Source organism: Salvia splendens, chromosome 12 (assembly GCF_004379255.2).
Source record: "Salvia splendens isolate huo1 chromosome 12, SspV2, whole genome shotgun sequence".
NCBI lineage: Eukaryota > Viridiplantae > Streptophyta > Magnoliopsida > Lamiales > Lamiaceae > Salvia > Salvia splendens.
This window is the reverse complement of record NC_056043.1, coordinates 27,659,440-27,680,242: the sequence shown is the minus strand read 5'-3', so window position 1 is coordinate 27,680,242 and position 20,803 is coordinate 27,659,440. Positions and strand designations below refer to the sequence as shown.

Below are 20,803 nucleotides of genomic sequence, written 5' to 3'. Positions count from 1 at the left end.
ACTAGGTTTTAATGGATTCTACACGACTCGATTACCCTTCCCTTACCAAAATTATTGACATATGCCGACTTTAATTTTAAAAAAAGTAGTGGCCTTCTTCCCTTGTTTAGGGTATAAACAAATTACATTTTAAAACAACGATCAATTACTGGAAGAATTGATATTGACTGTTATATTTTAATTAAAAAAAAGCAGTGGTCTTCTTCCCTTACGTATAGGGTATAAACAAATTACATTTTAAAACCACGATCAATTGTTGGAAGAATTGATATTGACTGTTATTTTTTTAGAGTGATTAATTTTATTAAATCTCTAATTATTCTTTTATTATGATGATAAGTTGGACAAATTATAAACTAACTAACGGTGTTTTAAATATTTAACGGAATGTATTAATTTAAAACACTTATGTAACTTTTTGCATGAAATATGTAAACTTAATACTTTTTGTACTAAATTGAAATAAAGGTAAAACATTTTGTATTAAACCTGTAATTACCCCAAATTATATTAGTAGTAATCAATTAAGGAGTTACACGCACATCGAACTTTTGCTGGTCTTATAATTTTGTGAAATTATAATTATAATTATAATGTGAGTAGCTAATTAAACTGACAATGCGGTGATCTTGGTATTAATTTGGGTCGCTGAAGAGTTAACGGAAATTCGCGGGGAATTTGATTTCTAGAGTTAGATGACCAACTTTTTGAGCTTAGTTTCAAAATTAGTTCAATTAAATGGAGTATCTATAAAAGCATGCAACATATGAAAGTCTGGTTCACGAACACATGTTATTTGTTTTATTTATTTGTCACTTAATTTTATTATTTATTTTGTACCTATAATATACTCTTCCATTGAGTTAAAAGGATTTATCATTGATTATTTGAATACTATATTGCGCATTTTTATACAATACGAAGATATTACATAAGAATAATTTTTTTGCGCAAAATAAGTAAAAGTGAATCAATTTTTTTGATGTCATTATATTTTGAGTGGATGATATTATTTGAAATTTCAGTAAAAATAAACTGTCTGCTTATTACAAATAAAATATTTTATCACTTTTTTTATTGGACGGTTCTGTTAATTGACACAATCATATCACACCGTCAAAAAAAGCGAAAGTAAAGCGCGTAGTGAGTCGGTGTACACGAGTATCTGCCACGTCTTGGTTTGAGGCTTTGTTCCGTGCCTACTCCTCACCCCATCAAAATCCTCTCCCTCCTCCCTACACCACCTGTGCTGTGCATCACTCCTCTCCTCTCCTCCCTTCTTCAAGAGAGCGAAGGAAATAGAAGAAGAACAGTACAAAATCACAACAATAAAATCTCTCTCTTATTCTCCGCTCCTAAACATAGTTTCCGAATTTCTATATTTAGCCTCATTCTCTTCCCCTCTCCTCTCCAATACAAACACGAACACGAACACACATTTGTGTCGCGCAATTTGATCTCGACGCAATGAAGCTGAAGAACCCCTCCAATTCCCCCTCGCTCTCCGACACGCGCCTGCTCGTGCGCGAGACGCTCCGCATCAGCGCCAACCTTGCCTCGGCGCCTCCGCCCTCGCCCTCACCGGCCGCTGTGGCGCCTCACGACCGCCCGCTGCTCCAGGATTCCAGCTTCGGTGGCCTAGTCGACGATCAGTTTCTCAATTCGAGCCTGAGGTTGATCTGCTGCGAGGAGATTGATGGCAGACGCTGGCAATACTTCGCAGATGACAACACCGGCCCTAGGAATGTTGCTACCAAAAAATTGAAGAAGAATTCCATTCGTGCTGTCTGCTTGCAGACTCCGTTATCCCCTGCTGATGTCAGTATTGTCTATTTGTTTCCATTTCGTTTTCTTTTTTCATTTCCATATTGGCTGCATTCCTTGCATTAGTTTAACCAACAGATTTTTTCTGAAGTTAGCATTGAGATCTCCAAGGTTTCAATTCATATTAGTTTAAATACCCTGTTTTTTACACTGATGTAATTATCATTTTTCTACCATAGAAATAAATTGTAGTGGTACCAGCTTATTCAGTGTTATACAAGCTATATATGCATGATTATTAACATTCAATAACTGTGGGGATTGCTGTGTAGTAGATGTGAAACGGAAGGTCATCTATAAATATTTGTCGACTGACAATTTATGAAGAAAACATAGTGGGGAATGGAGACTGCATCCTTGAAACCATATCTTTCATCACGGATCAAGTTGTCTCTTTACTTAAGTTCTCTTGTTTTCCTTGCAGGAGTTGTTAACATTCATAAGATCTTACGTTGTTCCTGAAGGTTTTCCAGACAGTGTCATGCCTTCCTATGTGCCTTACATGACTTGGAGAGCGATAAAGGTACTTTTCCTGATAGAAATTAGCCAAATCCACCCACTCCAGATGGTGATAGTGATGTTTTTTTTTGTTGTAGCACATCTTTGGTGGTGCCATGGGTGTTTTCACCACACAAACCCTCCTAAGTTCACTCGGAGTCTCCAGAAATAGATCTGCACCAGGTGCTGTAGCTATCAATTGGATTCTCAAGGTACAGATACCAAGTCAGATGAACAATTTATATGTTGAACAATTTTTTTTTTCATTAACATCAACGTTACACAGAATCTAAAAGGTATTAGTGAGTTTTTAAAAGCTCTCTCTTAATGGCATTGTCTGTATCTACTAATATCTGAAGCCTCAAGACTGATGCTGATTATGTAGCTTAAGTTGAGTTTCACCTGTATATCGTATGAATGCCATTATTTACGTTGTAACTATAGCTCTTCAAATAAAAGGACTAAGTGAAATTTCAGGAGCAGGGTACTTCTGTTGAAGAAGCATCTGTGTACTAACGTTTATAATGCATTTTCTAAGCGAGATTTTAATTTCTGGGTATGGTAATAATAACTGTTAATTCCAGTTTATAAGAAGCTAACTTCAGAATCTGTGGTATACATAGGATGGTGCTGGGAGGGTCGGGAAGATGCTCTTTGCTCGACAGGGGAAGAAGTTTGACTATGACTTAAAGCAGGTAACAAATAGATCAAAATTGGTGGTGAAAGAATAGAATTTATCATTATAAGTTCTGTCAGTTTAACTGTTTGACTCTTCAGTATCCTATGTTTTGAGCTTCATACAGCTTAGGTATGCTGGTGATCTCCTTATGGAGTTGGGAGCTGGAGTAGAGTTGGCAACTGCAGCTGTCCCCCACTTGTTTCTTCCATTGGCATGTGCTGCCAATGTGGCTAAGGTTTAATCAATATTTGTATAGTTAATCCATCAATATCTAGCAGCACTTGGAAAACTTAATTACTTAATCTCACACACGTTCCTTGTTTTCTTATAGAATGTCGCTGCTGTGACATCAACTTCGACCCGAACGCCAATATACAAAGCCTTTGCCAAAGGAGAAAATATAGGAGATGTCACTGCAAAGGGAGAATGTGTTGGAAATATAGCAGATCTGGTATGCTTGTTCATGTTGCATTGCATGAATCATTATCTTAAGCAACATCATAACCTCACATCACCATGTCAACTGATAGGATGCATTTGTTGCATGAATTTGTAACAAGTTAGTTAACATATTCTATGTAAACTGCATTTTCTGAAAAAGTCATCATACAGCTATCTTGTTTTTTGCACAATATATCACTCAATTGTTGTGGTAATTCCATTTTGACTATATATGCATCAGTATTAATAGTATATAAAATGGAATAAGTGAGAGCTATTATTTGCTCTGTCCTCGTATGTATTTGAGCAATGTGATCCCATCTCAATCAATTGTCAATATCACGCTTCACTAAAATTTTGTTTGGATGAGATTATAGTGTGTGAGAATTTGCAATATCACTCATGATTGGATTTCGGTACCTTTTGCTCTTAATAATATTCATTTGTTTGGGGGTGGGGTGTGTGCTTGGGGGGAGGTGGTAAGGGAATTGTACATATTTACTTTATATCACCCCCACATTATGTTTCTTTATGATGTTTACTTTAGCGGTTTTTTTCTGACTTTGAGTTCTCACTAATTACAAGTTTCTCTGTTATGTAGCTTGGAACTGGACTCGGAATAATGATTTCTAAAAGAAACCCATCCTTGTTCATTTCATTTGGTTTGCTCTCCTGCGGATATATCCTGAGCTCTTATAAAGAGGTTCCATGATGTTAATATATCAAATCCTCTCCAGCCAAATCCTCTTCCATTCCTTAATTACTCTTATGTTCTCTATCATGGAGTATTGATTGTAGCTGTTTTACTTTTCCAGGTGAAATCTGTAGTGTTGCATACACTAAATCGTGCACGATTCACTGTAGCAGCAGAGTCCTTTCTTAAGACGGGTTTGATGATTACTTTGTTTCTCCTATTCTTCTTTGCTAACCGCACAACTGTCTCATTCAAAATGATAGATCTTCTAGTTAAATGGGAATAATTAATGTTTCTTAAAAGTTAAAATAGATATTGGACGATGACTGGTAGGATAGAAGGAAATGATGACAAAAACAAGGCCTTACTATTAGGGGTGAGCATATGGGTGCACAGAATCGAACCAGTAAACCCAAAAAACGAAACTAATAATGTATGGACTGAATTGGTCGATATAAATATACTCCTGCAATATCATTTCTTCTTGAGCCCATAAACCTAAGAACCGAACCAAAATCAACTGAATGTTCGTGATCGGATGTGGTTGTTTATATATATATATATATATATATATATATATATATATATATATATATATATATATATATAAACAACCACATCCGATCACGAACATTCAGTTGATTTTGGTTCGGTTCTTAGGTTTATGGGCTCAAGAAGAAATGATATTGCAGGAGTATATTTACCAAAATGATCAAATATATATGTACTCCATTAAAAACATGTGAGGGGTGTACTCATTCATATGCACATAAAACATCCCAAGAAAGGGTATATTGCTCTCCCGTGCATATTCAACTTCGTTGCACATAATAACTTCTTTCTATTTTCGGCCCATCAGTTATCTTATATTTCCAGCATTGCAAATCCTTTTTTTTCCCAAAATTTCTTCATGTTAGATTTCCAGCATTGCAAATCCTTTTTTTTCCCAAAATTTCTTCATGTTAGACAAAACAAGATTATTGAAATCAGACCATCGATTGTGATTGAAACTTAAAACTTGTACAATAACAAAGATAGAGGTGCGATCAATAGCTAACTTTTCTTAACTCGCTAACTCGTCAATACAATATCTTTAAAATGTCAACATGATGACATTAATTTGTCATCATAAATTTTGTTGACATATTTATGACTTTGTGTTGACTTAAAAATAGATGTCAACACAAAGATAAGTATATCAACTAAATTTGTGTTGATATACTAATGTCATCGTGTTGACATTTTTAATATATTGCATTGATGAGATATCAAGTTAGCAATTTAAGAAAAGTTAGCTTTATAATGCACCTCAACAAACCTCAACAAATATATTTGTGAATATGGTAAAACCTGTGATTCCCTTTAACATTATTTGTTTTATGTTTCAATCTCAGGGCGCGTTCCAAGTTTGCAAGAGGGAAATTTGATGGAGAACATTTTCATTCCCCCATGGAAACAACATAGACCTATTGTTCTTGGTAGCCCTTCTTCCACTCCCATTTTCTGTTCACAAAACTCTCACAGACAAATGCCCACACATATGCTTTTTGCATCCCTGTGCATTCACAGTTAAATGTGGTTTTCCTGCTTATTACTGCAAGGAAGGATTAGATGGAGAATAAATTCTTTTTTTCTTGCAGGACCGAGGTTTAAAGATGCATTCCAAGACCCTGTTTCATATATTGCGTTGGAGCCCATTTTTGAGGTATAGTACCTGTCACGGGAAAATGATTTCCACCAGCCAAGTTTCAATTTCATTGGGGATACCTTCTAATATAGTCAACTTGCCTGTGCATGCATAGTTGATTTGTCTTCATGATTGGGCTTGGCTATAATTTCTTACTTACAAGTTACCATTCAAATTTACTTGTATTGCAGAAAGAGCGTTATATAGTGACTTATAATCCTTCAAAGGGCAATATCTATGCCTTGTTCAAGGATCAAGCAAAGTCTGATGATATTCTGAAAGCAGCTTTTCATGTAATATTTTCAATCTGTTGATCTTGCAATCAAAATGAATATTAGAACACTTGTCTGAATTGCCATTCTACGACAGGCTCATGTGCTACTTCACATAGTTCAATCCTCTAAGCAGAGCCAGCAATCCTTGAGAAAACAAGATGATGATCTTTCACCTGTATCACCTTCAATCGGTGATCTACAATCTCATATTGCAGAATCATACAAGCTGGTGTCAGCTCTATATGGGCCTTTTAAAACCAAAGTCAAAGAACAGGTAAGGCACACCTAAATTATAGAGCAGTACCAAAATGGATCTTCTGAAATAAAGAAGTTAGTGAAATCCATTTCTTTCTAACCTTGTGTGTGATGATATGATGCCCTGAAGTATAGCCAGATTAACAAATTAGAGATTTAAGTTGGATCTCACCTAGAGGCTCCACGATATTAGGTACTTGGATCTGAATGATTGACCATTGCAGACTGAAAATTCTTCGGGTTTGACTTCTGATGACCCTACAGGGTGCCTGATAAATACATTAATGAGTGTTAGCTGAATGCAAATATTTATCAATTCTTGGTTACTTGTGAAATTTATTTTTAATTGGTAGTATATAAACTGTACTGTTTTGATGCCCTCTTTTCCGTTCTTGCCTTAAGGTTCTTAGAGATGTACCATGTTACTATAATATGAAGTAGTTAAGAAGTGATCCCTTGATTGTTTTGAATTTGAATATTGAGATGAGAGATCCTATTTCTTGGAGATGATTGTAAGGATGTGTTGTAATTTATTTTGAAGCATGGCTGCTGATATCTTCATGTTCTCTCAGGGTTGGGTCATGTCTGAATCACTACTACATCCTGGCAGAGCACGGCTGTGTGAATTGGCAATTTAAGGATAATGCGGGGACCTGTAAAATCTCTAAGAAGGATCCACAAAGGGATCCAGTCAATTTCTTACTTAAAATCGCCTGAATATGCCCGGATCTTTTCGGTATGAGCAAGGTAGAGGTAGTGAGTGCTGTTGCTGAATCAGTGATACTCAATTCGATGTAAACACAATCAGTTCTATGCAATATTCTTGAAAAAAAATTACTAGTGGTGGCGGATGTGTAAATTTGTCTAGAGCCATGAAGCTATTGTGATATGCTGAAGCTGGAGGAGAGTGGGTTGAGCTAATTATATAGGTGCGCATTTTGTATTTGTCAATATATTTTGCTTTATGATTCATGCGATTACTCCTATAGTGATATGTATATTTGGTTTTGTGGATTTGTCAGTTGCCTCGTTAGCATTATGTTCTGTTTGTTATATGCAATCAAATTAAATAATTGGCTCATTCATGTGTTGATCGGTGATAATGCGGTACGAACTGATTGCTTTGAATTATGAAGGGTGTAACAGGATGTTGAAAAAATTGCAAGCAAGTATTCATGAAGAGAATAGTTATGCTGCAATAAGGCAAAGATGACTATTACACTATGCTGTATGTTATAAATGAAGTCTCATTGATCCATGATGTGCACAGCAGTAGGCTGTGAGTTATGATGAATCTATTATAAACAAGCAGGACGCTCAGTTCAGAATGAATGGCGCTCGCATCCACACCGTAACACTGACATCTTTAATCTTGCTATCGAACGACATTATGTTCGAGTTGGACAAATGCATACCTGACCTGAACTTATGGAATGAGCGATGATGCTCTTGTGAATTTGTTTTACTTCAATGACATCGTTTTAAATTCAAAATTTGAAGAATTGAGTTTGGTGTTCTCTTAAATAGATGATGTGGAACAATATAGAATTTTGGGAAAATTTCTACATAATGCACAAGTCAACTTTGAGCCTTTAACGTTATCATTCGAGTTCGAATGGTAAGCTAGACTATATATTTTTGCAAATTCCTATGAGAATTGAGAAGGGAGGAATTTTTGTTTCTTTTTAAAATTTGTGTAAATTTTCAAAATCCATGAAACTCTGAAATATTTTTTATTAAGTTTGGGGACATAATATATCAACAAAGGTATGCATGATTTTATTTGGTGAATTGATAATAACTGCCAATAAATGATCACAGAAGTTCCACGGGATGTACATATAATTGGTACTCTTTCTGTGGGTAGCTTTGCATTAATTGTAGTTGTGACTATATCATGACTCCCTTAATGGCGCACACAAAATTGCATGTCCAAGATTAAATTTTCACACCATTATGCTTCAATTACAGGTTCATTTTAAGGATTTGTACCTCGGTGAATAATTCACATGAACAAATATTGTACTTCCGTCTATATATAACATAGCACATGCAAGTAATAACTTTTACATAATACAGATACTGATAGTAGGTACATATTGAACACATGTATGTATTTTATGTACGGTAGAAATATACATGTATTTGTTTTAGTCAAATTTGTATCAAAACATACATGAGTTTGTTAAATGGATGCAATACTTGGTTTAAGAATAATCTCCCTATACAAATAATTTCACGAGTCTAATTAGTTGCATCTGTCCACGTTCTAAATAGTCTTCCCACAAAAATTCTAAGCCTTGAGACTCTTCTCCAATCCCCCTCTAAGTAAGCGAAAATACCACCTGCCCTTACCATTCAACCATGAGTACTTGGTTGCTCGGTGTTTGTTCACATACGTAAATATGAACAAAATAAACTTTCTCCATGTACAATAAAAAGGGGTATAAATGTTATGAGCCATAAAACTCGTCAAGCATTCACCATCATGAATCGTGACTTCCTTGATTGGTGAGCATAATGAGAATAGTGATCCACTAAGTTGGTTTTATCGGCATGAGAGGTCCTCATCGCAACATGTATTTGGTGTTTGTAATGACAATGTGAAGTCCGATATTTCACATTTCATGACGTCTATGTGCCTTTCACACTAACGGTGAATTTCCAAAAATGTCAAAAATTGCAATGACGCCGACGACCAGAGAAATTCACGACCAATGAATTGGGATACATGACCGAATTGGTCCTCTTTGCCAATCTCCCAAATCCCACGTTAAAGAGATTGAAATTTTTGTCTAAAAATAAGCATACCAAGCATAGGTTTGAGCGAATTGTGAAATTTCATGATTTTGATTTCACTTTTTAAATTTTTGGAATTAACTAGAATTTTATTAAACATCTTAATATATTCAGCATTTTTCTTTATTTCAAATTTTGAAATTTCATGATTTTAATTGCACTTTTAAATTTTTTGGAAATGACTAGAATTTTAGTATTAAACATATTAACATATTCAGCATTTTTCTTTATTGTGACTAATGCAAATGCTCTATTTAATAGTACTACTATCTGATAGAAAAATGTATGGTGTTGAAATCATGAGAAATAATTTAGTTATAACCTAACAAAAAACGCAAGTGTAAGGAGAAAGGCAAAATTAGCTACAGCTTTTGCCTGGTCCAAACCTGGTATGTAGTTCATCTCAAGTTTATTAGCATCCATGATTATCAACTACAGTTAGCTTCTTCAATTCCTCCACTTTTGCTTTTATCTTGCTAAGATCAATTTCAAAGTCGTTTCTTTACATGAGAATTTCCATCTTGGGATTCCCTCTCACTCTCTCACACACACAAGCAAATAAATACACACAGTGAACACACACACACCTTTCTTTGTCCTTCTCCACTCTCTGACACACACACACACACTGAACTTGATGCCTGGTAGTAGTGCAAGCAAAGCAACCAACCCCACTTTATTTTTACATCCTCACTGTTAAAATAATAAAGCACAAAATAAATTTTGCTTTTGTTTTTCCTTTTTCCATTACACGGCTCTCTCTGTCCCTCTCAGCCTCTTTTTTGGCTCTCACACCATTACTACTCCTTCTATAAGCTCATGTTTAGTGCTTCATTCTTTTCACAAACCATCCTGAAAATGCAAAGTGCAACCTCCCTCTCTCTTTCTCTCACTACATGAAAGCCTCCTAGGCCTCTTCCATCACCCTACAAAGCTAAACTCCAATTTGCTTTGCCCTAACAAAACAAACCCTTCTCTCATTTCCATTATTGCATTCAATTGAAGGTATGTGAGTTATACTTGTTGAGCCTCATATAGTATGCAACTTTACATATTTATTTTCCCATTCACTAAACATTTCAACGCTATTCTTTCAGTTAAAACTACTATTTCAGCCTTTTTCAAGAAACATGTTTACACATGTGTAGAAAGAGAAAGGCAGGTTACTTAATTTTGCTTATTCTTCACCATCATAGCCCTTTATCCATCCCTAATATAATACATCTTGTTTTTGGTTTCTCCTCTATCACCCAAATCAATCTGAATCAAGAATTTGGTATTGTGATTAGGGAAGAAAGAGAAAAAATTGGAAGTCAGCCCACATCACTTTAGAAGGTACAATCATTGTTGTTAGGCCTCTAATTTGTTTGTCCTTTTGGTCTCCAAACAAGTGACACACGCACAAAAAAGGAAACCAGAAGGTGAAGAGTAAGTGAGAGAGTGTGTTGAATCATGGAAGTTCCAAGTGAAGAAGGGGAAGAGATGCCTCTCCCACTCAACAGCACATATGGTGGCCAGATGATCCATCACCATCACCACCTTCCTTCCCACAACCACATTATGATCCCTTCCTCCGCAGCCGGAGGCGGTCCCCACCTCTCCTCCGACGACCTCCCCTTCAAGAAGCCCATCAGGTACTATTACACTGATGTGAGATATTGTTATATACTGATTTTTATTTTTTATTTAGTGGTTTCAGTTTTCTCTTTACACTGATATACTGATTAATTTATTTCTTTTCAGATATCGCGAGTGTCTGAAGAACCACGCGGCCTCCATGGGCGGCAACGCAACGGACGGATGCGGCGAGTTTATGGCGAGCGGCGACGACGGCTCACTGGAGGCCCTCACCTGCTCCGCCTGCGGCTGCCACCGCAACTTCCACCGCAAGGAATCCGAAGGCGACTCCTGCGACTCGTGCTACCCGAGAATCGGGCGAAAACTCTTCGTGGCGGACCACCACAAGGGCTACATCGGTTACCATCACCACCACCACGCCGCCGCCGCAGCCAGGCCGAACCAGATGATAATGTCGTACAACATGGCGTCGGAGTCGGACGAGCAGGAGGGGATGATTATGGGAAGAGCGCCGCAGATGGTGAAGAAGAGGTTCAGGACGAAATTCAGCCAGGAGCAGAAGGAGAAGATGCTGAATTTCGCAGAGAAAGTTGGGTGGAAGATGCAGAAGCAAGAGGAAGGAGTGGTGCAGCAGTTTTGCCAAGAGGTTGGTGTGAAGAGGAGGGTTTTGAAGGTGTGGATGCATAACAACAAGCACACTCTTGCAAAGAAGGCTCTACAACAATCCGACAATCAAGATCATCAAAGTTTAGGGACTAATTAATTACTTATTTGATTCAGACTCAGAGAGATACTGTTTTTAATTCCTTGCAGAAAGTTATTACCTTTTGTCTTTTATTTATTTCATGAGTTTTCTTGTTTTGGTATTTGGGAATATATTGGGATCTGTTAGATTTCGACTTTTATGCGTTTAGGACTAGCTTTTCACAATAATGGCGATCTAATGCAGTTCAATTTTCTTAATCTTTTTGTTTGTAATAATTTTATTTTTTTCGAGCAAAATGTCATAATTAAAGTGCGTTATGGGTGATTTTGAGAAGCATCATTACGGTGACATTTTGGTCTTGGAATTAATTATGTAAAGAGAATTTGAGATGTGGAACCTACCATTTTAGTTTATGTCAAATCGACCATGTTTTAGGAAATTGTCATCGAATCGCAAATAAGGAATGAGTTGTAATGATTGAGGTTGAGTAGGGCAAATTGGGAATATGGAGGTTGAATTATTTGCTAACTATATCTAAGTGTAGATACTTTTTAGTAGCACGCCTACATTAAAAGTTAATATGGCAAATTTCATAGACTAACAAAGTTCACACGGAACTAATTAAATCATACTGTTAGGAAAACACCATTGGCTCACTTGGGATTTTATTAGGTCGAGGATTCTGAGATAATTCAAAACATCGTTATTGAACTCTATAGATCTCAACGATATCCAACATAATTGAAAATATTGGAATACTGGACGTTCATAATAGGTTTTGAGTTCACTAGCAACCCTATACATAACTTACTGCTACTCTATTTCAATCGGAAATAGAGTAGTTGTATGAAAATAACAATAGTCAAACCTTTTAGTATATTTGAGCTATAAATATGGAAAATGTTAGTTTAAATTAATCATGGGATAACTAAGCTTGGAAAACGAGGCTAAAAAGCACATGAAGTCCGGGGCAAAAATAATACGATGTCGAGATTGAAGTTTGAGATGTCTGGAAAAAGCTACTTGTTTGGTCCTCATTTATTCAATTCATACATATGTTAACCATGAATTAATTTTCATGTCTTTCTCATGGACCAGTTTTGTCAGAAAAACAATAAATATGCAGCCATGAGATGGAGATGAGAATTTATTGGAATGTGGAAAAAATTACAAAAAATATTCATAGCATATCCAGGTGTGGTATATCCTTGATTTTATTGTGTAGCATCTTTATATAAAGTAAATAATTTAGTAGATTGTGGATTAACTTATCACAACTCTCACTTTATTCCGCATTTATCCCTTCCTTTATTCCTCAATCCACCACATAATTTATCCATCTATATTCAAAAAAGGCTCTTTAGGTTTTTTGTCTTGGAACTTAATTCTTGTTGTCTATATCACTTGCATGTAATTCCATAGCCTTTAAGATTGAATTCAAATGTGTAATGTACAATTTATATCCTCTCCCCTACTCCGTTAAAGGAAAAGAAAATAAAGCAAGAAAAAAAGGAGGACGAAGTAAAATTAAAGACTAAGAAATGTTTGGATGCCTTTTTCCCTAGCTCTTATTATATCATTAGGGACAATATATTCTCTCTAAAATATTCTACTTCATATTATCATTAAAGATTAAACAATATTTGATCCTTAAATCTCCCATTCACAAAATAATACAGTAAGTCACACTGTTTGGTATCCATGAAATACATTTAAATTTACGTCAGATTTCATAAACATTCGGTATCTTGTTTAGTTATATTTTTGGATATAAAAATCCTGAAAACAAAAATCGAACCAAATTATTAAAATAAGTAGTATATATAGTACTATATAGTAAGCTGTATTAATCATACTTATATATAAATCATAATTAAATGTTTATAGTACTACGAATTAGTATGTAAATCATATACATATAGTATCCACCAATTACAAATATATTAACTTTTCCCAACTAAATACTCACGTACATCTGTCGTTATTATATCATGTTAAACATATTAATTAGCAGATGATCGAGTGGCCTTTTTCAAACATCCATATCTTAAAATCAATTTTTTACGAGGATAATTTACTGAAAGTATAATATTTTGGTTTGTATTGCAAAGTTACCATCCGTATCAAATTGAAGCGTACATCTTTATTGTACAATTAAATACTCTATGAACCAAATTGCAGCATGCAGACTGGATAAATGAAAAGATTTAAAGATTCAAAATTGAATTAAGTCTAGTAGTATTTATTTCCATTTTAGACATTTCTTCTTGTTCCCCAAAGAAAGCGTTGGTTAACTATTCCCCTGCAGAGAGATGGATGGTACATCATGTAGAGGGCCCCAAAATTAAATGGTGTCGATCACAGAAATTATATTATATGGTCACAAATTTCAAGAATAGAGAAACTGAACAATTCTTATTCTTTCACTTTGAATCTCTATATTTGATTGCCCAACCTTTCAAACAAATTTCAAGAATTTTGTTTGAAAGGAAAAAGTTTGACTACTTAACCTAATTACAAAATTTTAAAAGCTTTGATATGATAGCGTCAAACAAATTGAAAATAAGAAATGTATATTTAAGAAGGATTTAGTTTGGATGAAAAAAAATGTTACTACTATTTAATTTGGATGAGAAATTATAAATCACTTCTTTGAAGATATATTAAGTTTGACGATTGACATTGTGTTAGAAAACCATTTCTGCATCAAGGAAGGAAAAGGTTAAAATTTCATGTTAAATGAAGATAAATTAAAATAGAGCTTATTGACCACACCACTGGTTGGACCATAGATATGTCTTGTTGGGATTTGACTTTTAAATGCAGCCCAATGTCGAATTGCAGAGCAGCAGTTATTTCTATTCTACACACAATTGCAACTTTATTTCCGATCGATATCTAAAAAGTATCCATGAATATTAAGAATATTTTTTAATTAAATGATAGTAAAATTCAAGGCAGAACTTATAGTACTTATTATCCACGCAACAAACGAAAATAATAGCTAGAATATAGCGTTTGGCACATTGATAAGGTGATTAATGTTCAAGTTCTCTAATTTCTATTGCATAATTTACATGGCTGTTTAGGTTAATTTTCAATAAATGGCTTTGTTTGGCTATTTGGATTGGTTTTCACTATATAGCATTTTTTAGTTGTAAGGAGAAAATGAATAATTGGGGTTTAATTTACAAACTTTGACTCAATTTGCAATGATAGTAATTAACAAATAGCTTTTGAAACATGTTTGGTATTCCATATTGAACAATGAGTAGGGCTATGCGAAAGATCCAAGTCTGTCTTTGATGAAAAAAGCATTTGTATCCCGCAAGATAACTTGTAACAGAAAAACATATGTCAATTTCATAATGCTTCAAAAATTAAGTATGGTTCATTGATTTTGACAATACATGAGCTATGTTGTGTGCAAATGCCTCCACACCACTCCAACAAACAAAGGGGGAAAAGAACTGAGTTTTTTTAACTGTCTTGCACTATTCTGGCCGGCCTAACTTATTTTACAAGCCTTATAGTTATAATAAAGTCTTTAATATATTAAGGAGGTGTTTATAAGATATAGATATTTCAAGAGTTTATAAGATGCACTAGAGTTTATAAGTTGTGAAAGTGGACTATTTTTATGGGACTAACCAAAATGAAAAATAACGTCTATTTTTATGGGATGGAGAGAGTATATTTCAAGAGTTTATAAGTTGTGAAAGTGGACTGTTTTTATGAGACTAATCAAAATGAAAAATAATATCTATTTTTATAGGATGGAGATCAGAGAGTATATTTCAAGAGTTTATAAGTTGCAAAAGTGTTTGGATAATTGAACTTATGAGAGAGAATTATATGCAAAGAGAGAAAATTATAGTTCGGGAGAGATAGTATAGAAAAGAGATGAAATAAAATGTGTATATATTGAAAATAACAAATTATAATAAAGTTAATTTTGTAAATAAATTGTTTTTATAAGATTATGAAGAAAAAAGTGGAGTTGAAGACCTATTTTTTGTGAGCTTATAACTTATTTTTACAACTTATAAATAATTTACTAGCTTATTTTGCCAAACATCTACTTATAAGCTACTACAAAATTTTGTCTAGCAAGAAATTAATTAAAGAACGAATAAACGGAAAAGGGGGTTAACTAAAAATAAGACATTAGAAAAAAGGAATAATAGGATGAAAAAGAAAAGAAATGAAAAAGCAAGGAGTAGCCGTTGGGAACATTCTTTGTGCTTTTAAGTGTGGTACCAATCCAAAAATTGGTCGGATGCAAAGGCATTAGATTCAAAGCAACTTACAAAGACAAATACAATAAAGAAGTATCTTTCCTTTTACACAACATATACATCATGTATAATACATGTCATCCTTATATATTAGTATCACTCAATTGTCTATACCCCACCACAAAACCTTGGTTAAAATTTGTATTCTATTCAATTTGATGTAGTATTATAATGTAGTCTTCCCCAATTGGAGAGAGAAAAAATATTCTTTTTTAGGAAAGGTCTTGTGAATATTTAAAATGGTTATATGCATAAAAAGGATGCCACATGAGTTCATCTCTTCTATAACCTTTTTTGTACTATTTCATAGTACAATATTTTGTTCAATCCCAAAAAATAATGTAACATCTTGTTGTGATAAGGAGTTTAGTAAAAATAAATACTAGTAATAGTATGTTTTGTGAGTGAAGAAATAATTTCATTTTGTTAATTTTATCATAGTATAGATAATAATGAATCATGTTATTTTTTTGTAAATTAGTGTTTAAAATTTGGGTATAATGAAAATGTGTCTAAAATGAAAGTTAAAAGTGTGCACTATTGTTTGAGACAAAGTGAGCCAATAAAACAAACATTTTATTATTATAAATAAATTATGATAATATTATCACAAAAAACTAGAATTTAAAAAATATTTGGAATATATTTTCAACCAAGATAACTATTTTAACTAAAAAAATAAAAAAAATAAACATGGATTGGTGAATGTCTATCCAAAATTATTTCCGGTAGGTATACATATATGCAGTAATATGACTTATATAAAATGTATGGGTCCAATTAACCATGCCTTCATAACACAGCAAGGTCATTAAATAACAAGAAGAGATACATATATGTTAAATCTTTTTTTTTGTTGTTGTTGTAAATTCCAGTTGGCCAAGTGCCAATACATCGTCTACGCTTTGTTGGGCCATTCCAATCATATTCGATGTGTAGCCCAACTTCTCCTTGAATTACATGAGTTTTTGTCACTTCCAAAAAATTCTAAGAGTTTTGATATACTCCAAGATTGTCTTAGTGAAAAGAATTCAGATGTACAGTTAATTCCAAACATGAATCTAGAATGTAAAAGGTTCATGAATCATCCCTATAAGTCCAATAAGTGTAGTTTGATATGCAACAAGCAAAAGGAGGGCTAGGAGTTATGCATGAATGAGAGTCCCCTATAAATTAATCAATATATACAAATAGGAGTAATTCTGGATGGAGCATTATACATATAATTAATTGTGAGTGTGGGCACGCAATTCAGAATGCTTTCTCTTCCACATGGTTCTTGGCTCATCCTCTTCCTTCATGTCTACAAAGGACAAGAAGCTCTGAATACTTCGGGAGTAGGAGGATGAGGATGAGGATGAGGATGACGAGGAAGTGGGGACGGAGTGGTGCTTATACTTGAAGGCAATAGAGCAGCAGTAGAGGAGCAGCGCAAGAAAGCATGCAACGCCCGCGAATCAAGGCTGTGTGAAAGAGTGCATGCTCCTTTGTTCAGCCACTTGTTATGTATGTTTTCGAGCTCTCCATTCTCCGAAAGTGTTAGAATCGCTGTCGACAAGTCCATTGCTAGCTGTGAGTCTCTCGGGAATGCCTGCCCGGCCCAGAATTATTGTCACTTTTCTTGCATGCTTTTTTTGGACTTAAAAGTAAGACTTTCACTACTTGAATGTCCTTGAAGAGACTAACTACATCACATGCATGCTTTAGTTTCAACATAAATATTCACTAGTTGTTCTACAATGTACATGCAGGTTAATTTCGGGCCAACCCCTGTCGGATTGCTGGCTATTTGATTCAGGGCGATTCAAGTTGCAATTTTTTTTTCAAGATATAGATAACCCGTCTATCTTGGAGTTATATAATAAAAAATGACCTGAAATGCATGTTTTTATAATATTTTGTTTATTTATTTTTCCTACCAACTTACTGTGTGCAAAGAACATTGTTGAGAATCCAAACCTGTATAAATGAAACAAAGCAACACAAAATGGAATAGGCTTTGTTGCATATGATCATTTAATATGTGTATGGAATGGAAATTACGGAATGGAGGAGGCACCAAAGAACAGTAATGAGTTGTTTCCTGGGCGGACCGCGGAATTCGTCATTGTGCTTGTGCTCGAGAATCCATACAACGAAGCCTATGATCAAGAAAAACAAGCCCGTCACGAGCCACATGGAGAGGGTGAAAGGTCTCATGATGGCCCAAGGGCTCGAGTTCAGCTTCCGTAGCGGAGCCACCACCACCAGCCCGGACTCGGTGTAAGGCTGCGTGAAGTCTACTGTTTTCGTACGGTTCGTCACAATTGCTATGTCACCAACAACTGCATCAAACCGCTGCAAACACACAAACACAACACACTTCATATCTCAAAAAACATCATTCAAACAACAATCAAATGCTACTATAAAATATCATCACATATTAAAAAACTCACATTTGACACAATCATGTGTGTAAGCTCATTATAGCTAGGATTGGCCTGCCCATCGCCAACCAATATGAACTCGTACGGCACAGCATAAGGCAGCAACCCGGCTGCAGCAACAAACACGTCAATGCAGTATCCACGAACCTCATTCATGTTCTCATCACTCGACACAAAATCCTTGTAACTAACTCTATCCGGGATCCCAATTCTCAGCTGCCTCGCCTTGTTAGGGAACGGCTTCATCGTGGTTTGCCCTGGCCAGACCACGACCCTCAGCTTCTGGCTCGAACTTGAACGATTTGGGGCTTTGCTATACAAAATCTCCAGAGGCAAAACAGAGAGGCCAGAGCAGTTAGACCAATACCCTATCATCTTGTAACCTCTCCCAACCACATTTAAAATGTCGAAAGCCGGCCTCATCACGGATTTCTCAGCATCGAACGCAATCTTCCCGGTTAGCCCTGTGATATTAGTCTTCAACAAGCATCTAAGCAGCAATTCCCCTCCCTCAAATCTGCTCAACGACCCAAGATTCAAGGCCTCTCCATCCACACTCTTCCAAATTTCGTCGTTGGAGAAGGAGATCACGCCTCCTTCGTTTTTAAACGCCTTGATCGCATGAGCGACCATCCAACCGTGTCGTACGCATACAAACAATACGGATTCAAATCAACCGAGCCGTTGCTAAGCTTCTCCCACCTCGACACAAAATCCCTCTTCCACTCAGAATCCGGGGTGTGAGGCCTAACCGCGAGCACGCCCTGCAGAAACTTCGCAGTCTCTGCAGAAACAACGACAGAGTCAAGAACAGTCGACAGCCATGCCGTGGCGAACCAGACATACCCCTTCTCCATCATCCCCAGCTTGTGAGCCACGTCGAAAACCTTGAGGCAGACGTCAGCATAAGCGTGAACGATGATAACCCGCGACTCGAGAAACGAAACCTTGACGAGCTCCTTCATGATGTCGTCGGTCGTCGTGGCGAAGGATTCAAGGGAGAGCAGAGCTTTGTAGAAGATCCGGCAGCGCCTCTCCGCGAGCTTCTCGGATAGGGCTATGATGCTTCCCCTGCTCTGCTCGTCATCGGGGAAAATGGCCACAACCTCTCTGTAGCTGTAGAAGCTGATGGCGTCGGCAATGGCGGCCATTTGGAAGAGGTCGTTGGGGGCTGTTTGGATGAAGTAAGGGTATTGGAGAGAGGCGAGAATAGGATCCAATGCGGTGAAGGAAATGTTAGGATCGTCGACTGCAACATTAGTTTGATATTGTCCGCTTTGGGTCAAGCCCGCACGGATTTGTTTTTGGGTCACTCCCAAAAGGCCTCAAACTAATTGGGGTTGCACAGGAATTATATACACCTTCCAACTTCCATCCCTCATCCGATGTGGGATGGGTTTGTAACCCAACAAACCTCCCCTCAAACCGAGACCACATCGGGAACGCAGTCGACACGAACATGGGTTGTTCCAGCCCTGGCCCCTGGATCATCCTGGGCCCGACTCTAACTTTGAGTCCTTTAGGGCCCGACCCTAACCGGGGCTCATCCAGGCACAACCCATAGCCACCTGGGCTCTGATACCACTTGTTAGGATCGTCGACTGCAACATTAGTTTGATATTGTCCGCTTTGGGTCAAGCCCGCACGGATTTATTTTTGGGTCACTCCCAAAAGGCCTCAAACTAATTGGGGTTGGACAGGAATTATATACACCTTCCAACTTCCCATACTCATCCGATGTGGGATGGGTTTGTACCCCAACAAACCTCCCCTCAAACCGAGACCACATCGGGAACGCAGTCGACACGAACATGGGTCGTTCCAGCCCTGGCCCCTGGGTCATCCTGGGCCCGACTCTAACCCGAGTCCTTCAGGGCCCGACCCTAACCGGGGTCAGGTGTGAGAGGGTGCGAGCCATGCCGGAGGCTTGTGGGCCGATGATGGCGACCATGTCAGCCTCGAGATACTGTAATCCTGTTTCGGAGTTTCTAATACATTAAGACGGTGTTTAGTTTCTTAGATAAAATAGTAACTGAGATATAATATTAAATTGTAAGATTATTTTAGTTAGGCTATGACTAATTATTAATACATGATTATGAAATTCAATCTCATAAACCAAACACGATACATATTAAATCTCGAGTCACAATCTTGTCAACTGAACAACCCCTAAGCGCGTATTCAATTATGTACCTCCGATTATGCCGAGGAAGCCGCTGAAGTTGGAGTCGTAGACGGAGAGGAGGAGCTTGGAGGCGCCGAGAATGGTGGGATCGGAATTGACGTCGGCGGTGGCGGCGGCCATGGCGATCTTTGCCACCTTGCCGTTGATGGTGCCTAGGGAGAAAATGGCCACAATGTTGATGGCGTCTTCGGCTGAGAATGCAGTGATGAAGAGGGAGGATAAAGGGATGGCCCACAGCAAGATTTTCGTGGCTTTATCAAGCATGGTTGCAGAACTCTTTCCAGAGAGAAGCCAATTAAAGTAGTACTACTACAATTTATGAATTTAGAGAAAGGGAAAAAACAAGATGAAATCATGTGGATGGGCAAATAGATTGAAGGCGCGAGGGTATATGCCAATTTGTCAACAAGGAAAAGGGTGACACAGGAGAAATGTTGGCTAATTATGATTTT

At 36.6% G+C, this 20,803-nt stretch overlaps 2 protein-coding genes and 1 pseudogene across 6 annotated transcripts; 2 read left to right on the top strand and 1 right to left on the bottom strand.

The window, feature by feature from the left end:
* The first annotated feature begins 1,165 nt into the window (after positions 1-1,165).
* On the top strand, positions 1,166-8,044 carry LOC121758636 (protein root UVB sensitive 6-like). 3 transcript variants are annotated; one of them, XR_006041533.1, is made up of 14 exons: positions 1,166-1,818; positions 2,249-2,347; positions 2,421-2,534; positions 2,946-3,017; positions 3,126-3,236; positions 3,333-3,452; positions 4,044-4,145; positions 4,258-4,330; positions 5,531-5,614; positions 5,777-5,841; positions 6,015-6,116; positions 6,193-6,372; positions 6,926-7,282; positions 7,500-8,044. XR_006041533.1 is itself a non-coding variant. In XM_042154014.1 (13 exons), the coding sequence occupies exons 1-13, from the start codon at positions 1,468-1,470 to the stop codon at positions 6,989-6,991; spliced, it is 1,539 nt and encodes a 512-aa protein (XP_042009948.1). In that variant the 5' UTR covers positions 1,166-1,467; the 3' UTR covers positions 6,992-7,369. The 3 variants fall into 3 exon arrangements, 1 of the variants encoding a protein (XP_042009948.1); XR_006041532.1 differs by having other exon boundaries at positions 7,490-8,044; XM_042154014.1 differs by lacking the exon at positions 7,500-8,044 and having other exon boundaries at positions 6,926-7,369.
* A 1,695-nt stretch (positions 8,045-9,739) lies between these two features.
* LOC121758644 (zinc-finger homeodomain protein 4-like) lies at positions 9,740-11,693 on the top strand. Of its 3 annotated transcripts, XM_042154022.1 has the most exons (4): positions 9,740-10,157; positions 10,250-10,314; positions 10,442-10,786; positions 10,896-11,693. In XM_042154022.1, exons 3-4 carry the CDS (start codon positions 10,605-10,607, stop codon positions 11,491-11,493), a joined length of 780 nt encoding a protein of 259 aa, XP_042009956.1. In that variant the 5' UTR covers positions 9,740-10,157; positions 10,250-10,314; positions 10,442-10,604; the 3' UTR covers positions 11,494-11,693. The 3 variants fall into 3 exon arrangements, with proteins under 3 accessions (XP_042009956.1, XP_042009958.1, XP_042009957.1); XM_042154024.1 differs by lacking the exon at positions 10,250-10,314 and having other exon boundaries at positions 10,544-10,786; XM_042154023.1 differs by lacking the exon at positions 10,250-10,314.
* Positions 11,694-17,717: 6,024 nt separating this feature from the next.
* On the bottom strand, positions 17,718-20,615 carry LOC121757822 (annotated as a pseudogene).
* Positions 20,616-20,803: the final 188 nt, after the last annotated feature.